Here is a 21214-nt window from a genome sequence, read left to right on the forward strand (position 1 = left end):
AAGCCTTTCATTGTAAAGTTTTCACCTGAAGTTGCTTTCATTCGACGGTCCAAAGAGATAGAAATGGCTGGTATCTCGACAACTGGCATTCAAGAATCAATCACAGCTTGGCGGTGGTTATATGAAATGTACTACTTAAGTGGGTGCCATGTTTTAGACCTCACTGACATACAGTGACATGCAGCTTAAGTTATATATGAGTGATATTGTCCTATTTCTTAGGTCCTGTGCAAACAAGTGTCTATGCCAAACCGGTCATCAGCAGTCTGAAAAACAAACCATCAATACCAGTCAGTATTTCCAAGAAATATTAGTATTTATGTCCTAGTGCCATAAATACTAATATTGCACTAAAAGTGTATTGATCCAAAATTCCTCCTGTGTGAGTAAAACACAATCTGTGTTAAGGATTTTCTGTTTTCAGTAGGAACCAGTGGCCTTAGGGCTGAGTGCCACTGACTGAGTAGGGCAGGCAGAATGTGAAGGAGATAAACTAACATACTGTGGGTTCTTGTCTTTTTCTAAGTGCTTTATACTTATTTGGCGAGAATTTTAAAATGCCCTCCAGAAAGGCTGACCTCTGAAGGACTGTCTTTGAAAAATATTCTACGGTTCATAACAATGTCAGATTGTTCTAATGATGAAGAGCTGAAAATCTTTGGCCACACTGCAGCTAAATTCACTGTTTGTCAGGGGGCAGTGCAGGACACGCAGTGGAGAGATTTTCCACAAACAAGCAATTTTCCTCCAACACAAGGATGACCTTAAGTTTCCACAATATCAAGATGAACTCCGTACAAGGGAACAAAAAACACCATCCCTGTAAAAACCTTTTGCAAATATAACAAAGGAAATCTTTCTCCCAGTAACTGAATGGTTGATGATTGGCAAAGTGCTCACTCACTGTGAAAATAGCAGTTTTGCTATGATTGAAATAGAAGAGAGAGGAAGGAGCACTGACTTTTTCTCCACAGCTCTGCAAAAAGCCCAACACCATAGATGTTTTCAAGGAAAGATGTTGATATTCCTGTGTCCCAATATCCCATCTTGACCCTTTCAGACAGCACGCTTTTCATGGTGCCTTAAGTGATGTCTACAAAAGACTTGCGGTGACATTTTGATCTGAGTTTTTTTAGAAAGGTTCTCCAATCATACTACAAAAAACTGATTAGAGTGTTATCTCCACAATGGGTTGGTGACATACTGGTGGATTAGTTAGATGATAGATAATACATCGATTTTTGCATCTTTGATTCTTGACATTTAATCTTCATTTGTCAGCATCATGGTACACAGTATATACATTTAATTTAAATAAAATTACTCACTGTACACTATAATGTTAAATTCCTGATATTTACAGGACAGCTACGCATTTCTGCCAGTAGAAACAATAGTGGTAAATCAGGATGCAGGAAGCAAGAGCAGGAAGATGCTTCCATGCCAATGTGTAATTGAAAGAGTTATCTGGGTTTCTCATAATCATAACCTAGTTATGATGTTTACATAGACCGAGCCAAACTGGGTTACTGCCTGTCTCTGTATTTTCCCTCACTCTGAATAACCAAAAGATGACTGACTGTATGATTGCAAAGTGGATTGGGTAGACATATGTACCGAGTGTTACTGGCTAAGTGAACACCTGACTGACGGAGCAGCTAATTGACACCGTGTCTCTGTGCTCCTAACGTCTGGTCCGTATTAAAGAGAATGATTCATGGCGATGTCATGTGGATCACAAAAAAGTTGCAGAAAAAGTTTCTCTCTTCAAAAACTTGTATTCAGGTGTCTAAAGTCAAGCCACAGCTCCTTCACCTCTTTTATGGTTTATTCATAATGAGACTTCACACCCCCAACTACCAGTGACCGGGCTATCTGACGACTCTGTGAGGGAGTGTTTGCCATTGTCTGTCTGTCTGTCTGTCTCTGTGATGGACGGACAGTTAGAGAGTATGTGAATTAAATCTGGACAGGCAGTGTGGATGCTGTTGGCTGCCTTCAGATGGCTGGTCCATTCTGATGGAAAGGGGTGGTTGGGTTTGTACTTGTCACACGAACACACACATACACACACAAGCTGCTCGGTGGCTGACATTCTCCTTTTTTCACCTCTAATTGGTCCTCTGGGAGTTGTCAGAGGTCTCAGTGGCTGTCTGCAAGGTGACAACACATGCACACACACACACACACCAAACACACACCAAACACACACACACACACACACACACACACACACACACACACAAAACACAGCCCGGCATCAGGAGAAGTAGATGGAGGTAACAGAGGAGCAGAGGCGCTGTGATAGTCACCTGAAGGTCATGAACATTTATCACTGTTTGTAAAGTTGAAGGGTGGGGAGATTAGAGAGGAAGCATCATGCTGGCCTCTGGTGCTGTTCTAAACTCAGTGAGACCCTCGTATGAATCCCAGCTGCTTTAATAACAGTCTCACCATGGTTAAGGGCATATCAACTCATATGCTGCTGAGTTATATGCCTGTTTATTTGATAAGACCATGGGGTTCTGACAGTTTTGTGTTGGCTGCAGCCTATGGATGCATGTGACCTGTGGAGCTCTCTTGTGGCTGTAACACGGTGACTGTGGGGCCAATTCAAAAGCTTGAGTGTCTGTGTAATTAAATAGACTGAGGATGTTATTTCTCTGTACACGGTGGAAGTCACCACTTCATTATATGGACTCTGTATTTTGTGGAAGCACATTTTGGCATGCCTTGTTGTTGTTGTGCAAAGGTTCATTAGGCAAGTGCTTTGGACAGATGCCATTTAAAGTAGGTTGTGGAATTACAATCAACATTGTTCTCACTTCTGCTCAGACATTTCTGGGAATGCTTCCCACAATGCTGGAAAAATATGGCACTTGTTCCCGAATTCTAAGATTCCAGTACCACTTTATATTTATGTATACTGACATACCATTAAAAAGTTCTTTATAAGCATGTATTGGCTCTTTGTTAGTCATTATAACTTATTAATGTTATATTCTGCATGAACATATTTTACGACCGCTAGACCAGGAAGTAGGCCTATGAGTTTTCCCTCAATAACCTCCTATTTACTACTCATTGGTAAGGTAGGAAGTTGTACACACATTAGTCAATGAGCAATATGCTTTGCTCATATGGTCGGGTAGTCATTCTCCATTAATAGCACTTAGTAATTATGGTCTATTATGTTGGAACAAAACACAAAATTACGAATGTTAATAATATGATATATATCAACCATCATCTTTGATTCACCCATCAAAGAATTTCCGAAATCTCTGTTTGTCTGTGTGTGTAACTGTTGTGCTACACATTTGGCAAGTGTATTATTAAGGGCCTGAGGAAGTGGTGTAATTTAAACACTTGGATACATTCAATATTAACTGTTGTATAAACAGGCAAGCAGTGCTCTGTGGCAGCGGCTGAGACTCATCATCATAAGTGAACTTGTGGATCACAACAAACGTGCATTCATGATAATGAACATGTGCACGACAATGGCAACTGCAACTGATTCAGAGTTCGAGCTTCGCTGAACTTTGAATAAACAGGTGAACAGATCTTTGTGCAGCAGCAGTGGGCCAGGCAACATGGTTTTATGGACTGAGTCCAGCACCAGGTTTTTATTTGCTGAGGCTCAATTACCATAAGTCACAGTTTCAGAAAGAAAGCTGTAACCAGCATCACTACAGGCCAAGGGGAAAAAAACACTTATAACCTTTTTCATCCCCCCATTTGTATATATAGTAATCTCATATCCACAGTCAGAGAGAAGCCTAAACATCCCTCCACTCCGCTTTTTCTTCTGTGATCTTAGCACCACTAATCATTGTATCCTCATGATTTGTTTACATTCAGTTCCTGCAATTGCGGCATTTGTACAGTTAAGCCATTTGAGCAGATGGCACTCAAGATCGTCTTCTGATAGACTGAAAAGACTGCCAAGAGTTGGACAGATATTTATACAGCGACACCCTGTCAACAAGTTTGAAAGCTCCTCTAGACTGAAGAGGAAGCGTGGCAGATTATTTGGAAACTATCCAATCTAGTAACCAGTGTGATGATCACACACAATTAGTATGCTGGGGAATGAGCAGGGCTGCAGGACATAATCAGATCTTTGATGTAGCTGCGCTTCAGCCCACAGACTGCACTTCTGTCAATTACTGCTTCCGACTATATAGAAGCATGAGCCATATCAGCATACTCATTACCTTAGATTACCTTAGTCGTTATTTACCTTCTAATAGATCTAGAGAGATAAAACCCTGTAAAATCAGTGGATGCATATGCTTGGAGACTCAGAGAGAGGGGTTCACTCTGTGATATGCCGTGTGTGATTTTTTAAAACTTTAGTAACTGTAGTTCTTTGCAATAGTTGACTGTCAGAGGTTTTATTTCTGCTTGAAGACTTCAAACGGTTCTGTGGAGAAAAATATCAAACATTTCACAGACCCTGTACGTCAAGGCTTTCATTTAAGACATGTAATTACCAAACGTACCAAACCAATCTAGTGAAATGAGGAGAATGTTGTCCGTGGTTGTTTATGTCATTTGGAAGACAATAAATCGTATAAATAAAAATCATTCAATTGAAAATGAATCATATGCAGACGTGAGAGTTAATCTGCTGTGATTCTGGATTTAGGCCAGTTCATTCACGGTTTTTTTAAGAGCATTTTGGTGACTCTACACAAACTCAGCACACACACCAATAACCAGGGGATGGATAAGGGGGTCCCTTTGAACTGGAAAAGTGGAAGGCTCCAGCCTCTTTCACTGATTGATAATGGAAGGGGCGAGGCTCGTTAAAAACAGAGTGAAGGCAGAATCAATTAGTCTCCTGTGTGCTCTTCATCTGATTCAATTAAAGCCTTTCTATAAAGCACTGACTTAATGGGACTAATGCAGTACAGACAGAGAACAAGATGGAGCCAAGAACAAAGAAGCTAGGGAAAGAATGAGCAACAATGCTTTGCTATTCATCGGTTAAAGGTTAAAGAGCGGCAATGACTGACTTGGTGAACTACTGTCTGATCATGTTGAACAAAATGTCTGAAGTGGACATAAGAGTCATTTTGGTGCAGTAGTTGACGGGAAGAAGGTGGTTGTGTTGGAACATAGGACTTGCACTCCTTTGGCCATGCTGGTGCATGCATCACCACAGTCACGTTGAGGTGACTGCTGGTTGAAAACCATTGTTGCATGTCAGGGCTGCACCCTAGTGCTGGAAAGATGAACTGATGTGGTGAAGCCAGTAAACAATAAGTGTGTGTCACCGCTTTTTTACCGCAAGATATTTGTTTTCTTTTTGTTTTTTTCATATTTGCATCTGTGTTAGAAGCAACCCCCCTACTTCCCCGCGGTGAATCCGCCGGGGATCCCCAGCTGTGTTAACACAGCGACTTCTCCTGAATTTCTACGTCATTTTAATCAGTGCACTCGAGATCATGTTTGTTTTTCCTTGATCAGCAGCCTTAAAGAAATGCATCCTCACTATATGCATCCGCAGTGTCCCAAAGTCTCTCAGAATCCTGAAAATATGAATTGATCTGGTGTGAACAAAGTGTTGCCGTGCCGTGTCAACAGAATGAAACGGGTCATATTTGTACCAAAAGAGGCACAGATAAAAAAAATAATATTATTTTTGCTTGTTGCAGCAAGACATTGACGGAGCTCTGTGTGGGAAGATAAAAGCACATTTCCTTTCAGTGTTGTAATTGCTGTGTAAGAGTTTCCTCCATATCCTTCTTATTGATCCAGGGCAGTATTTAAGTGCACACAGCCTCTTTTAGATGGAGCTTTTTTGGATGGTACAGCAATTGAGTCAGTGTTCAATTTGAATTTTGAAGAAAAAAACATTATAAACCAAGAACCTTTGTCCCTGAAATGATGCAGCAGAGAGAGAAAGGAATATATGCATAAATACTCAAGGAGCTGTGTTGTTGAATATTTAACCGTTCAGTGTGTAAGATTTAAGTGAAAGGGATTTTTGGCAGAAATTGAATATAAAGTAATCCTCATGATGTTTTCACTAGTTTGTTTCATCTAAATTGTATGAATTGTTGTTTTACTTACCATAGAATGGGCCCTTTATATTTAAATACTTTATATTTACATAGAGGGGACCCTCTCTACGGAGGCTGCCATGTTTTTTACATTAGTCCAGACTGAACAAACTAAACACCTTTTGAGTTTTTATGACAACTGAAGCTACCACTGGTTTTCTTTCATGTTTGGAAGTGGAGGGTGAGGTGAGGGGTGTTCAGCTGCAACATGCAACTTCAACACTAGATATCACAAAATTCTACACACTGTACCTTTAATCTTAACTAGTGGTTTCTGTTATCCTCACAGATACAACCTCTTCACAACAGTACCACATCGGGCCTGCCCAAGACTGGATGTTTTTGGACAATAAATATTTTAGGATATAACAATGTGATATTGATATATTGATAGAAATTCTTCCAGGGCAAACTATGTCATAACACAATTTCTAAACGACCACTAGTTTCTCTGATGATGATGTACATGCACAGGTGCACGTTATATAAAGAATACCTACGATTTTGATGGAACTTCATTGCATTCCACAACCTTTAAGAAAGCATCTGTTCCAAACTTTACCTTTGCCTCAACCTAAACAAACATTCACCAAGGCAATATCACATCGCACTTTATCTGTCCATCCACAGTGAATTGTCAACATGTTTTCTGTGGCATGTCTCCTGCTGCTGAATGGGTGCTGTTTCATGCTCATGTGGGTCACATCAGAGGGTTTAGGTTGGCGGACTTGTTGGGTCTTTTTTCTCGAGTGTTTCTATCAGCAAGTTGATTTGCATACATTTACAAATCAATAAGATGGAAAATCTGCACTCCTACATAAAGCAGCTCACGTCTGAATGATTCCATTATATACTTTCCTCACACTGCACTTTTATTAAATGTGTCTGTCTCTCTCTCTCTCTCTCTCTCTCACAGCTTCTTTCTCCAGTCAGTCAAAACCTGAAGGACTATGACTGGTACCTGCAGCTGCCTACTCGAGGTGATCCAGCTTGGCAGATAGAGCATTTGTGACCTGTAGATCCTACACTTCCTCCTGGAAAATGAGGACTATCGTACCGGGCCTTACATGGCTCTGTCTTTGTCTGTCGCTGGATGCTTTGTATTTGACTGGACAGAAGACAGACGCTGTAGATGGAGAGGGAACTCAGGCAGCAATCAGAGGAGAAAGGCAGCTTAAAAGAGTGAGACGAGGCTGGATGTGGAACCAGTTTTTCCTGCAGGAAGAGTACACTGGCAGTGATTATCAGTACATTGGCAAGGTAAGAGCTGTGATTGTGATTATACATGAATGTTGACATGGTCCTGTATGTTGTAATATGAAATTCCCTTGATGTGTTGGAAAGAGATTCATTTCTCATGGTGATTCTGTTTCAATACATTGCTGGATTTGTTCATTTGTATTCTTGTTAAAAGTCATTTCTCTGCACATTAGCTCGGGTGTGCACCTTGATATAGTTTTCATGTGAAAAATGACATTTAGAAAATAAACTGCTTGGTTTTGGTTCTCTACATGCAAATACATAAAAATCGGGACAAATTGCATATGGCTGGATTTGATACTAAATTTCATCATATATAAGTATTAAGATCTTCAAGTAGTGCAAAAAACCATTGTAATTCTGTAATGTTTTGTAACACAAGTCAACAGGGAACATTTGAACTATATACTTGTAGAGGCATGAAATATAATGCAACTTTACAAATCCTGAAGGCAATTCGGTTTAGAGAAGAATAAATAAGATACAGACATGCACTGACAAACATACACTATACAACGATATGTATTCATGTGTCATATTTCATCATTAGAAGTTTAGATATTTCGATTGGGTTCAATGACTCCCCATTTCCAGTGTTTTCATATTGTTAACTTAATTGTTATTTTCCATCTGGAGCTCTTTAAGCTAGTTCAACTTTTACTGCAGCGTCATCACTCAGTTATGATAGGACCAAAATAGTGATGTGGCTGCAGACAGGGGTATCACTTTTTCAACGTCCTATAGCGCAATACAAGACGGTGGACGTTTGTTTTATGGTGTCAGCCTTCGTTTATCATCATCATTACAGCCTTAATACTTTTTTAGTTGCTTTTGAAAGAAGAAAAAACAAAGTCTGTCTCTTACCACATGAAAAGTTGAATTCATAAGCAATAAAACTTCTAATATATCCTTACTTTGTTCATTACTCTCATAGCTTTTGCTCACCAGCATCTCCTGGTCTGTAATGACAGTGCAAATGAGCTTTCATTTGCAAACTTTAGATAGATATTTCTGATTGTTAATACAGATTCTGTTTGCTTTGTAATTCTTCAATTCTTGTACTGGTACACAATGTTTTAGCATCAGGTCTAGCACTTGTGGCAACAGTGGCTTTTTTTTTACATCAAAAATAACATTTCCTTGGTTTGACACAGCTGTAATTCACATTTTTACACAAACACTTGATATAAAGCTCTGCTTGAAGTGACGAGTCCAGAGGTCAGCTTCTTCAGAAGGTATTCTGTTGTTTTGGTTTCATGGCCTGCAGCTTTACTTTTGAGTGGAGTCTCGGTGCTGCTGTCAGCCTGATGTACCCACTGTTTGCTGGCTGCAACACACCGGATAGAGAGACGATACATTTATAGCAAGTACTTGGTGAACATCATTGAAAAACTCATTCAGTCAGACAACTCACGTTCAAACGTTTATTGCAGCAGTAGACCAGGTTAGTGTTTGGCGTCTAGGCTCCGACTTCCCCCCGACATGACATAGACATGATGGGAGTGATGAGCAATTACTTGTAACCCCCCCACCCCCACCCCCGTAGGAGCCCACAGGTGGATGATGGGGTGGTGGAGGGGCTGAAGCAACTAGCAGCAATACTGAAGCAGCAGCGGGGCAAGCAAAGGGAGTGATGGGAAATGTTCTCTGCTCAAATAGACCACCTAATAAGGTTGGTTTGTAGTACGGATGATTGTGGATCATGGAGCGTGAGGTATGTTATGTGGTGTATGTCACATGTTTGGAGCAGCGTAGCTCGAGTTGACTGCCTGATCTATAGCTTGCAGGCGTTGATTCATTAAATACAAAAAAATACTGATATTTACAAGAACATGACTTCAGATTTACGTAACAGAAAGACACATTCGCGCAATAGTACGTTAATGCGTCTAGTTACATGGGTGCACCAATTCATCCCACTGTTTACATTAATCTCCAACTATGGTTACTCACACTCTGCAAATGCTGAAATTAAACTTAATTCCAAACCACCTGGACCTGAACCCTGTGTGGTAAACAGGACCTGCTGATATTCAAACTTTCTCAGCACAGACTTATGTAGTTGCTGTGGAGAGCAGTGAGAACACAGCTGCTGAAGCTCTTTTTCCTCTTGACTGTCACTGCGAGAGGCTTTCACAGCGCTCTAAAATTCTTACACTGTGATATTTCTGCTCATCCAAACTGTAAAGACTTGTGTTGATGTTTGCTCAGCTACTGCACTTTGCAGTACAGATTGAGTACAGAGAGGTGGGGAAGGCTGACAGGAAGAAAATGGCAGGATAGGCAAAAAGACAGGATGTGCAGAGTGGAGTGAATATATCAGGAAGGTGGTGTCTCATCAGATGTAGAGAAATATCTGTGTGTAATGACAGTGCCATCCTGTCCAAAAGTCTGAGAGTCTAAGAAATGGCCCAGTCATATTTACTGTGAACACAACTACAACTTTTTAACAGCAGGAGTTCACCAACAAATAGACAAAACACCTAAGTTCCTTGAGATAAATCAATTCAATTTAAATTTGACTTGTCTAGTGCCAAAATCATAACATACATAACAGACATTGATGCTATACATTTTTCTGTTAAGGTTTTTTGTTCCTAGTGTTGTCGCTTCATTTTACAAACCACCACATTCGACATTAAAATAATGTAAAATGCAAAATAGGGAAAAGAGGCACTGATATTGTTACACTTTTTCTCCTGAGTTTATGTGAACACAGGCTGAAATTGTGACGCACCTTATGTTCATGGTTTATTAAGTTAGTGAAGTGGAAAAGGGCTGAAAGTGAATCAGTTCATGCAGCTCCAGCATCTGTGGGCTGGGCACGTGTTCTTCACAATGACCAAAAGGGCCACAATGAATGAGAGGAGAAAGATGAAAAATTCATACAGGGCACAAGGTCTCACTGCCTCAACATTTCACTGAGAGACTTTGTTATAGTTTTCATTTTATTTTTTTAATTACATAACTAGGTTTTAAGGAAAATAAGAATAAAGATTCAATTAAAATAAAATTAAGAAAAGTACTTTTTGCAAACACTTTGTATAACCCATAACTGATCAAAGCTGCTAGACTAGTTTTTCAGATTCTAGATGTGGGTGTCCGGCTTTGTTTAATGTGAAGTGTCTGTGGCAGTGTCATGGTGTTAACTAATGATTATTATGATGAAAGCTTGGTATCTATTTACATACTGTGTAGTGTTTCCCACTACTTATCTAGACTCCGGCCGCCCACCATATTCTAATTTGTCCCACCACAGTTTCGAAATGAAAATAAAAATGTCTTTTTACATGTCTAAGAAAACCTTGTATGTGCAGCTCTATTTGTCACATGCTTGCTTGTGCTGTCGCACTAAGGCATGCTGCGATTATCAGCCATAATATTTTTACCATCCACAAAAGCAGTCATTGTTCAGTCTGTGTACCTGTCAATCAGAAACTGTTGTTAGAGTGACCTTCGTGTGTGACTGTTATCTCCATGGAATTGAATTGTGGGAAACGCTGCAGTAATTAAGTGAATACAATACACATGCAGCACCTCATACTGAAACCATATGGAGAGAAAAACACATTTATAAAACCAGTCTTTCTTAAGATCCTCAGGGCAAAGAAGAGTTTCATCCATTCATTCATAAGTAAGGCCCTGAGTGAGACTGTGCATGAAACATGCTGTTTGATGATGTTTTATTGCACTTGTAATGAGGTGTATAATTGTTCACTTACCTTGAGCAGAGATAGAAGGGTTACCTATGGATTTTCCATCTAACTGGCTGCTGAGTTTAATATCTAGAGGAGATTCTGGGCCCATTAGTGAAGTTAGAACATAGTGATGATTGTTGGTGCTGTTCTGTTTGATCAGTAGCCAGATGCCGGGAGGTGTTGTGCTGCTCTGTATGAAGCCTGCTGTCTGACAGCACAAAAACAAAGTCAGCTTTGAAACAAACAAGAGTTTGCTGCGATTGAGGTGAACACAGAAAGAAGCGAGACAGAGTCAGCATACCCTCCCTGCCTGCTGGGGTGTTGCCTTCACTGCAAGGGTTCTGCCTGGTGCTTCAGATATGCTTTAGTGACGACAGAGACAGATTAGAAGGGACGGGAGACTGTTCTGCAGAGGCAACAATACGGCAAGGCTAATATTAACAGGTTTTTACCCCTGATACAATTCAAGAATCATACAGCACAAACATATTTATGCAATCCTGATCCAAATTGTTAATATTCAGTGACACAGCCCAACAGCAAGCATTACCTTTAGATACTCTCTGCCTGACAGACTAAACCACCTTAATCACATCCCAATCCAGCTGCATGTCCTGTAGCCAAACCCCAGTATTCAGAACAGGAAGCCCAAAAAAGCTTTTGTGATGTGGTGCAGTTGTGTTATTGATTATGTTGCACTCATCCATTTAATTACTTGGGGTTAGAAAAGAAGCTTGCAGGTTAACCTCACTAAGATCCGTCACAGTTTACAGACCCACTTCCTGCTTCAACTTTGACCCATTGTACTTACCTTAATTGTGGATGGACAATTCTCCAGTGGGACTGTTTCTGACCTTTAGGTTCTGCTCACTTTCAGTTTCACCTCCATTAAAGTTCTTTAGATAACCAGGGTAAACAGATCATCTGACTGCTTATCTTTCTCCTGTTGGACTTTACTTCATGGATCTCACAGGGGAATTTTCCTCTAATGATCACGACTGATGTTATATGAAAATTACACCTGTAAAATAAACATACAGACAACAATAAGCGATCGTGGCTTAAGTTTTAATTTGCAGCGCTATAGTCACAGTTGAAACATAGCAATGTTGAAAGATTGACAGACTGACAGAAACATTGTGGAGGATTTAGAAGTTTGGAGATTTATCAGTAGTTGACACAAATATAATCTTTGTGATCCCCCACAGAAGTTCAAACACCACTGGTGTATTTGGAAGTTTACCTCATTAGCTCCAGTGAAACTTTCTCTAATAGAGTCAACAGCACTGACTTTCTTAAAGAAAACACACAGACTATTACATTTTCCATAGATTGTTCACACAGTGTAATTCTAACTGTATAGTATAACAGTCTTATTCATATTTATATGTGTGGCGTTCGACCACGCCACGGGGTTCCCCTCACGACAGCCAGAGACAGACCAGTTCAACCATTTTGGGTTCCGCAACATCTCTTTATTTAATCCCAACAGAACATACCAAACATGTAACTTAAATGGTCCAGCACTTTCTGCTGGACCTTTGGCTTAACCAAAGTCTCTCTTCCCAGTGTTCTTCTCCAGTGTGTGTTTCCCAAGTGTCTCAGAGCGTTTCCTCTCGAGTGTCTTGTGCGTTCTTTTTTCTCGGAGTTCTCAGAGCGTTTCTCTCGAGGCAGCTCTGCTACCTCCTTTTAAAGTCTGAGGATCAATCAGCTAACAACTCTCACCTGTGCTGATTGATCCTCTGTGGTGCAGGTGAAGGTGCTCTCTCCGCCCCTTCACCTCCACAATATGATTTTATGTGTAAGTACTACAACCCTCAGAAAAACATTTTCTTTTAGGTGTTTGGATTCATTTGATGATGATTGATAAATATCTGTTAATGGATATTGTTGTTATTATGAATGTTGTTTGTGATCATTGCATACACAAGACACAACACAAAGATTACGCAACAGTTACAGCGATACACAGTAAGTGTATCTTATACCACCCACTGCTGCACAGTGAAGTCAGAAACTGCAATGAGCAGTCTACCAAATAAATGAGGTGCCATTGTCAGCATGAATATGATTGTCAAAAATCACAAGAGACAGCAGATGGTGGAGGTTTGGTAGCAGAGACAGCGATCTGGGACACATAAGGACTCCGGAAAGCATGCTCTGCTCCGAAAATGTGCTGTGGTGAAATGTCCGCAGGCTTCGTCAGCTCGTGTTAGGTAAAAGCATGGAGGTGTTGCAGCCCTGCAGACTGACAGATCAAATCAGACTGAACACTGCTGGAGAGAAAAGGCAGCAAGGATCAAAAGGAGAGAGGGAGGCAGGAAGGGGAAGACAGGCAGAGAGTGAGGGGGGAGAGAGGAAAGAAAAGGGAAGCAAAGGGAAAAAGGAGAGAAAGGAAGAAATGTGTGTTTTGTAATGTGTGAAATATTCAATGAATCAGTGTAGATGAAGGAAAAGTGAAGATGAGGACAGGCTGAACAAAAGAACAGCAAAGAAACAAGACAATAAAAAGTCAGCTACATGGAGAGGAGGAGGGGAGGGGCAGCAGGGAGAGAAAGGCTACAGAAGTGCAGAGAGAAAGGTGAAACACTGCAGGACGATTAAAGGAAGAGAAGTGAACACATGACCAGGGCTCATTGCTGGAACCATGTTCCTCACATCACTGTTATACAGGAAATAATGGTGTTGTCATTACATGGTAAATGCGATAGTCTAGGACTGAAGTGCTGTGTGAACTGTGCACTTTAATATAAAGTTGAGTGGTTATGTGAGATGTCCATATAATACGAGAGCAGTGTAACCTTAAATCAAGGACAAGCTGTGAAGTGGACAATATACAGAAAATACTGAATCCTCTATTGACTGTTTTTCCTGAACCGTAGCTCTAAATGTGTAGATGTTTATTGCTAAATGGACCATTTACCCTTATTACATAAAGTGGTAATATGGGTGAATGGTACAGTATATAGTATATTGCTACAGTGTCTTGGGATGCTGACAGTGTTGATTCCATGTTAAGACCTTGTCTTGGTGGCTCCTCAGGAAATTTGGAAACTGTGCTCACAGTTCAATAAAATGACATTTAACAAACTCACCGGCAACATCTTTTTCCAAAAGTTCTCCCTGCTCCTCGGGGTAATTCACAGAGGAAGAATACATGAAGTCTTCTCTATAAAAACTGAAAATCAGTACCCTGATGGTGTTATATATCCATCTGATTCCATCTGATTTAATTCTGTGAAAAAATTAAGTATTAACATCATGTATTCACAATAAACATGTGATTGTATCGTGTAAATAATCCACCACCTGTAAAATAGTTTCTTTCCTTTGTGATGCCGTAACTTTACTTCCCATCATCTCTCTCTAACCCCCCATTTATCTCCCTCTCTCTTTATATATATATTTCTCTCTATATGTATATATTTTTCTCTCTATCTCTTTCTTACCATGACTATGGGGCTATATATAACCAGAAAAAGAAATCAAGCAAAAAAAGAAACTGATCTGTTTATCTATGATCTCCTCCACTCTGTTTCTGTATCCGTGGGGCACCTACAGACAAACAGTGCAGTCGGAGTGGTGTGTGTGTGTGTGTGTGTGTGTATGCAAGTGTTGGTTATAGGAAATGGAAAGACATGGAACTAGTAGTTATTAGTATTTTGTAATATTTTTGGAGCATAAATAATATGCCAAAAATGTCATAAAACACAATCAGCCAAGTACGGGTTGAAATTGACACCATTACTATTATTATTATTATTCAAAAATCCTTGCGGTATTGTGACAATATGATTATTATTAAAATAAAATCCTGGTTTCAAACACCTGAATAAACATGTCCCGGTTTTGAGAGACCAGAGAAATCAGCTTGGAGGACTTCAGTATAGAAACTGGGATATGGGTCGTGGCGGTCCTATTTTCTATCGACTGTCCCTCGACTACTGTCAAGTAAAGGTAGAAAAATCCCAACAACACTATTACTGTCACACTGCTCTTCCATTACTGGTGATAAGATGGAGAGGCTCAACCCAGCAGAGTCCACACAGCCAGAGACCGCACTGAGTTTATCCCCAGCTGCTGAGGCCACTCAGCAGCGAGCAGTTGGTAAACAAATGATACTGATCTGAGATGACATGAGATTTGCTGGGTTTGCAGGAGACAGGCACACCTGCACCTCTGTAGACAGTATCATTAGAATCATGTATTCAGGATTCTAAAGAAGCAGGTCTCTCTTTAATCATCACTACATTCATATACCTCTCAACTCTGCTGCTCTGGGATTCCACCTGAAGTTTGAAAGTTTGGCATCTCCCAGTAGAAACACAGCAAGAACAAATAGGCACAAGAAAAGAAGTGAGATAAGTCACATGATCACCGTTGTCCTTATTGCTGTAACACGTTGGTGGTGTTAAAATAGCATACAGTTTTCATACGACACTCGTTGCATCTGCTCAGCAATCATCTGCTCAACAATTCCCTCGGCGCACAAATTCGGAAAAAGAAATCGCAAATTAAATTTCCAAAACAATCCCCGTCAGAGGTGAAAAGAAAAAAGGACAGGAGCAGCTAGAAAATCCAATCAAATTTGAAATGTTTGACTTTTCTATAGGGAAGTTCTACACCAAATAACTGTTGGTGCTCATCTCAAAGTAAAGGTCCCGTGGCTCAGGTTGAAAAATCAGACCGAGCTGCCATTTAATTCATCCGTCCGACATCACAGTCGAGCCAGCTTTTTTTTTTGTTGCATTTTTTCAGCCAACGTCCTATTCAGTCTTCATGTAAAACTCTATTAGTGGTTGCTGCTTGTCTCTATTTTCATGATAATTTTTCTGTTGCTGTCTCTCTGGCTTTGGCCCCATGTGAAGTGTAGCTGCTCTAAATGTTTTCATTGCAAATCACTGGCTTGTGAAGACACATTATCTATGTGTTTGACTCAGTGACACATTTTTTCCTGTTCATGCACCAGAACCAGGCAGATGAAGTGTGACCCATTCCTCCACACTGTTGATTTGCAGCGTTGTCTTATGCGTCCGTGTGTGTGTGTGTGTGTGTGTGTGTGTGTGTGGAGGGGGGGTTATCAGCAGTGAGGCAGGAAGAACCTGAGGGAAAAATAGCTTTTTTGCTGTCTTTGAAAAGTAGTGCAAGTGTAGAGGAGTCTAATTATCCCCTCAGTCGCATCAGAGTTGTGCAAATTTCTTTTTAGAGCATTCTAGCTGTTCTGCAGAGTCACACATCATCCACCGAAACAGAATGTCCACCCTGACCACAGACTTAAGTTTTATCAAAACTATTATTCTCCACTAACAAACCATTTTAATTCAGTTTAGTGCAGAAATCCAGTATCTGTCTCATTTCTTCACACTGAGTCACTGCATTCAGATAAGGTTTGAATGCTCAAGAAGTATATATATATATATATATATATATATATATATATATATATATTTAAAAAACTTAGAGAACTTGACATGGCAACTAGGAATCAAGGACATGGCCATGTGCTCACTAGGTATGATTAAGTACTCGGCCAATGCTACATTATAACTGCTATTGGTGAATGGTTTGTATTTATATAGCACTGTTCTAGTGTTGATGACTCAAAGCACTTAACAGTGAATTTTGCAGCATCTTTTCTATGAGAACGTCATGTGGAATGGGAGAAGACCAGGATCGAACCGCTGACCTTCTGGTAAGATGACAGCAGGCTCTACCCCCTGAGTCACAGTCTAATCATTGACCCAGTACCTGGTGAGCACATGGCCATGTCCTTGATTCTGAGAAGCTATCTGCATGTCAAGTTCTTTAAGTATATCACATATATATATATATATATATATATATATATATATATATATATATATATATATATATATATATATATATATCATCCTTCTTGAATGCAGTGACCCTTTCATAGGCCCACATCTGATCCTTCTCATCCCTGTTTACAACCAGCAGTTTGTGTTTCACCACTGGTTAATGTAGTAAAAAAAATGGTCCTACTGTGTGGACAATAGTGATTTGTCATTTTTCAGAGTCATGTCATGATCCTGATGAATATACTGCTGTGGTATATTCTTCCTACATTGACTTCTCTGAAAATGTGATTATATACAGCAAGTCATGGTTCAGTAGAGAGATAAAATAGTAATGGAAAAAATAAGCACAATGCCTTTAAGGATAAGAAAAGGGAACTATACAAGGCAGCCAAATCAGATTTTGAGAGAGCTGTCAATTCTTAGGGTTAGAAAACAAAGTTATGACAGCAGGGGTGTTTGGCAGCGCCTTGAACAAATCACTAACTATAAAACTATAAAATGTGGCAGTAGTTGGTGATGACCCAACGCAGCCTGACAGTCTTAATGAATTCTCTTGTCGCTTTCATAACAATCAAAGCCTAATCAGACAGCAATAGTAGCCACTTCCCGAACTCCTGTCTTTGTCATAGAGGAGAGTGACGTGAATTTTCCACAGATGAACACCACTAGTAGTCTGGAGGTGGTCTGCAGCTTTGGGTTTCTTGGAACATTGATCTTGGATGACATCTCGATCTGTGTTATTCAAAAAGGCCCACAGAAGACACTTTTTATGTACTGTCTCAAAAAGTTGGGGTGTCCAGAAAGCACCTTTTCTGTGTGGTATGGAAACCCGACAGCATAGGCTGCAGCTGCATGGAACAGTTTGCTCTACCTCAAAAATCATCAGCTGCAAACTCACCCCCATCCCTGACATCATGAAGATCCGCATCTGGCGCAGAGTTCTAAAAATACTACAGGACTGCATGCACCCTGACAACCCGCTCTTAATAAGTCTCCCCTCAGGGAGAAGACGCGGGGGCATCAAAACGGAGACATATCTTCTCCTCACCAGTACTTACTGCAGGACCAACACATTACCAAATGACTCTTAATTCTGCATCAGTACTTTTACGGAGGACAAAGCACTAATTCCTACTAAAACACCTGGCATTCTACTCTTAATTTGTATTATATACTACAACCACAGCTGGTGGAAATGTTTTATGGAGTAGGTGTTTTTATTTATTTTGTCAAGGTGTAATGCTGGTATTGTTTGTTGTCCTGCTGTGAGCACACCGAGGCAACTGTATTGCAATTAAGTCTTGAATAAGGTATTTTAAATTTTGATTGTATGCTGGTGTATTGAAACGTCTTTCCCAACATCTCAGACATTCTGTTGGCTTCTCTTGTTGTTTGTTACCCATCTGTTAGGCACTTGAGCATAAATCAATTGAAGTGTCAGAGTAAGCCAACGAACAGGCAGGGCAGCACAAACAAATCCAATGCCCAGAAAGGTGAGAAGGGCAAGACCTTCAGTATGTTTGAACACAATATAATAATATTTTGTATTACATTATTAATAATAATACTAATTATAAGCGTATGGAACAGACAGTACTTCAGAGAAAACCTGAATTCAGGCACATTTCATAGGGTTTCTGTATTGTTATAACATCAATAGCCTATGCAGACCTTGGATTTTTTTTCTTTTGCTTCAGAGGCACAGGACTTCTGTAGGGACAGAGATACTGAGTTGAAAGGAAAATCCTCTCATTGACAACCCAGCAAAACTCCAACAGGCCAAGTGTGCAGATTTTGATTTTTCTTAGGAGGAAGAAGAAGAGGCTGTGAGTCAGCACTCTTGTTTCCCATCAAGGTTCATTGGTATGGGCAGTGAAGTGAGTTTGTGAAGTGAAGGCCGGGAGCTCAGAGAGTGACCCAGTCACTGAGTTCATGGTTACTGTGGGGGCAGAGAGAAGAGCTCGCTTATTTCTATTTTTAAGTCCCACATAATGAGCTGCAGATTCTTTAACATATAAAGACAATGAAATGATGTAAAGTGGGTCTGGTGTTCTTGCTCCATTATTGGATAATGATGATCCTTTTATGCACAATAACTGCTAACCTTTTGTCTATGAGTAAATTCATTCCACATAAAACCAACAACACACAAACAGAGGTACTATAGAGCTATACAGTGTTTCAGCAGCGGAATGCTACACAACTATGTCTGCACCTAAGGTTTTGTCGAACTGGAAAATCTCACATGAGAGGTGTGAATTCCTACAGAAGTGAACTGTCACAATCAAACCTCTTCTCATTGTGTTAAAGGCGCATTTTTACATGTGGATCACTATCACACCACTATCACTATCAATTTCTCAGGCACACCCACAATCAGGTTAAAGCAAAGCAAATTAGTGTTAATGATAAGAGTGATTAATAGTGTATTTGACATCATTTATTGTTTCCTATAATAATATTATAATGTGATATATAACAGCTCTGTCTCACACACACACATGCGATCATAGGCTTCAGCCTCGCACCTGACCTAAAGGAGTGAAGCAGGGTTGAAGGGATGAAAGGCGAACAGTCCTTGAGGTCGGCAGATACAGACAAAGACAAGAGTAAGAGGGAGCGAGCTGGGTTACTGCTGCAGGTATAAGAGTAAAAGCAACAGATCTCACAGCAGATCCGATAGATGTTTGCTCCTTCAGGCAAAACATGAAAACTGGCTCTCTGCTGCCTGCTCTTCGTTTTCGGCCGCGGTTTTCGCCTTCAGAAGACTCTTGTGTTGATTCTGAAGCTGACTCTTGGTCTTTATTCATGTGTTTGTCTTTGCTCTTCTTTGCTTTATCTTATATAAACCCGTCAACATCATCCGCTGGCTTTTTAACTCTGCAGAACTTTAACATACACAAAAGGGGAATATAACACAGAGGGAAAAAAGTCTGAAAAAAACGATATGTCTCCGTTCAAACTAAATTAATTCATTACCCTCCACAGCAACTTATATGACTGCTTTCCAAAATGATAATGCTTCTGGCTTCTAGCAGATGATAGAGCTGCTGCTATTCCAATATGTTACTTGAACCATACCCCATGAAAACACAGAAGGCAACAATGTGTTAGTCTGTCTTTTTATACTGTCTGATGTCTCTAACCTGTCTGTAGCACTCAGCCTCTCCCTCTTCTTCCTCCTAAGGACGTTCATCTTTAAAAAGCCTCATAAATATATAGTTCTTCTTTTTTTTGATGGCTCAGTAATGTCCTTTAAAAAGCTGGCAACTGAGATTTGTTTAGCAGACATTACATAACAGCAGGACGTAGTGCATTTGCTGGGGACTATTTTCAGTAGTGGATTAATCCACATTCGCCTTTGTGAGCAGGACAGTTTACTTGTCAGCTGGACATGTTGAATATCACCAGACTAAGGGTCTGTTGTTGGCTGGCTAACCAGCCTTAACTTACAGACAGAAACATTAAACCAAACCACACTTTTTGTTCAGCCAGTAACTAACAATGTTATGCTACTTGGATCGGCTTCAGTCTACATGGCCACAGGAGATCTTTGTGTCCCTGCTTGTTGGAGGCCCATACATACCATATTTTAAGAAAAAAAGTCAAACCTATATTAATGAGAGCATTTTACAGCAATCTTTTTTTCCAGTCATTAGTGGCTGAAGATAGATGTCCCGAAAGATACATTTAGAGGTGCTCAGGCTGCAGAAATGAAGTCTTTGTATCTTACAATTACTTTGAACTATGTTCAGTTATGTAACTCAAATAAGTGTGTGTCTCTGTGCAGCTCCAGTCAGACCAGGACCACGGCAACGGCGTAGTCAAATATGTTCTGTCTGGTGAGGGGGCCGGCGCCATCTTTGTCATCGACGAGAATAATGGCGACTTGCACGCCACCCGCCGCCTGGATCGTGAGGAAAAGGCTTTTTATATCCTCAAAGCCACAGTGGTCAACAAGCGCACGGGTCAAAAGCTGGAGCCAGAGACAGAGTTCACCGTCAAACTCCACGACATCAACGATAATGAGCCTCACTTCAGCAAAGAGGTTTACACCGGCAGTGTACCTGAGCGGTCTGACATAGGTGAGGGCTCTCAAGAGGAATAGCACACTTTTACTTGGTCTTCCTCTAATTTTGAAATTATGTGGAATGCAGGTCTAAATCAGTAAACACCAATAGGGATAATCCGGATTTTGTAGTATTTGTCTATAATAACCATGTGGATGTGTATCTCTCAGGTACATCTGTCATCCAGGTGACAGCTACAGATGCAGATGACAGTATGTATGGGAACAGTGCCAAACTGGTCTACAGCATCAGCCAGGGACACCCATACTTCTCTGTGGACCCAAACACAG

General features: G+C 40.4%; 1 protein-coding gene across 1 annotated transcript in view; it reads left to right on the forward strand.

Annotated features, from left to right (window-relative positions):
• Window positions 1-21214, forward strand: part of LOC109645922 (cadherin-6-like) — a 79018-nt gene that overhangs the window by 20004 nt on the left and 37800 nt on the right. The window contains exons 2-4 of the mRNA XM_020111608.2: window positions 6991-7334; window positions 20645-20939; window positions 21095-21214. Of these exons, the coding sequence (XP_019967167.1) occupies window positions 7116-7334; window positions 20645-20939; window positions 21095-21214 (634 nt within the window). The 5' untranslated portion in view covers window positions 6991-7115. The remainder of the gene's footprint in view (window positions 1-6990; window positions 7335-20644; window positions 20940-21094) is intronic.

The sequence above is a fragment of the Paralichthys olivaceus genome, chromosome 16 (genome assembly GCF_024713975.1).
Source record: "Paralichthys olivaceus isolate ysfri-2021 chromosome 16, ASM2471397v2, whole genome shotgun sequence".
NCBI classification, from domain to species: domain Eukaryota; kingdom Metazoa; phylum Chordata; class Actinopteri; order Pleuronectiformes; family Paralichthyidae; genus Paralichthys; species Paralichthys olivaceus.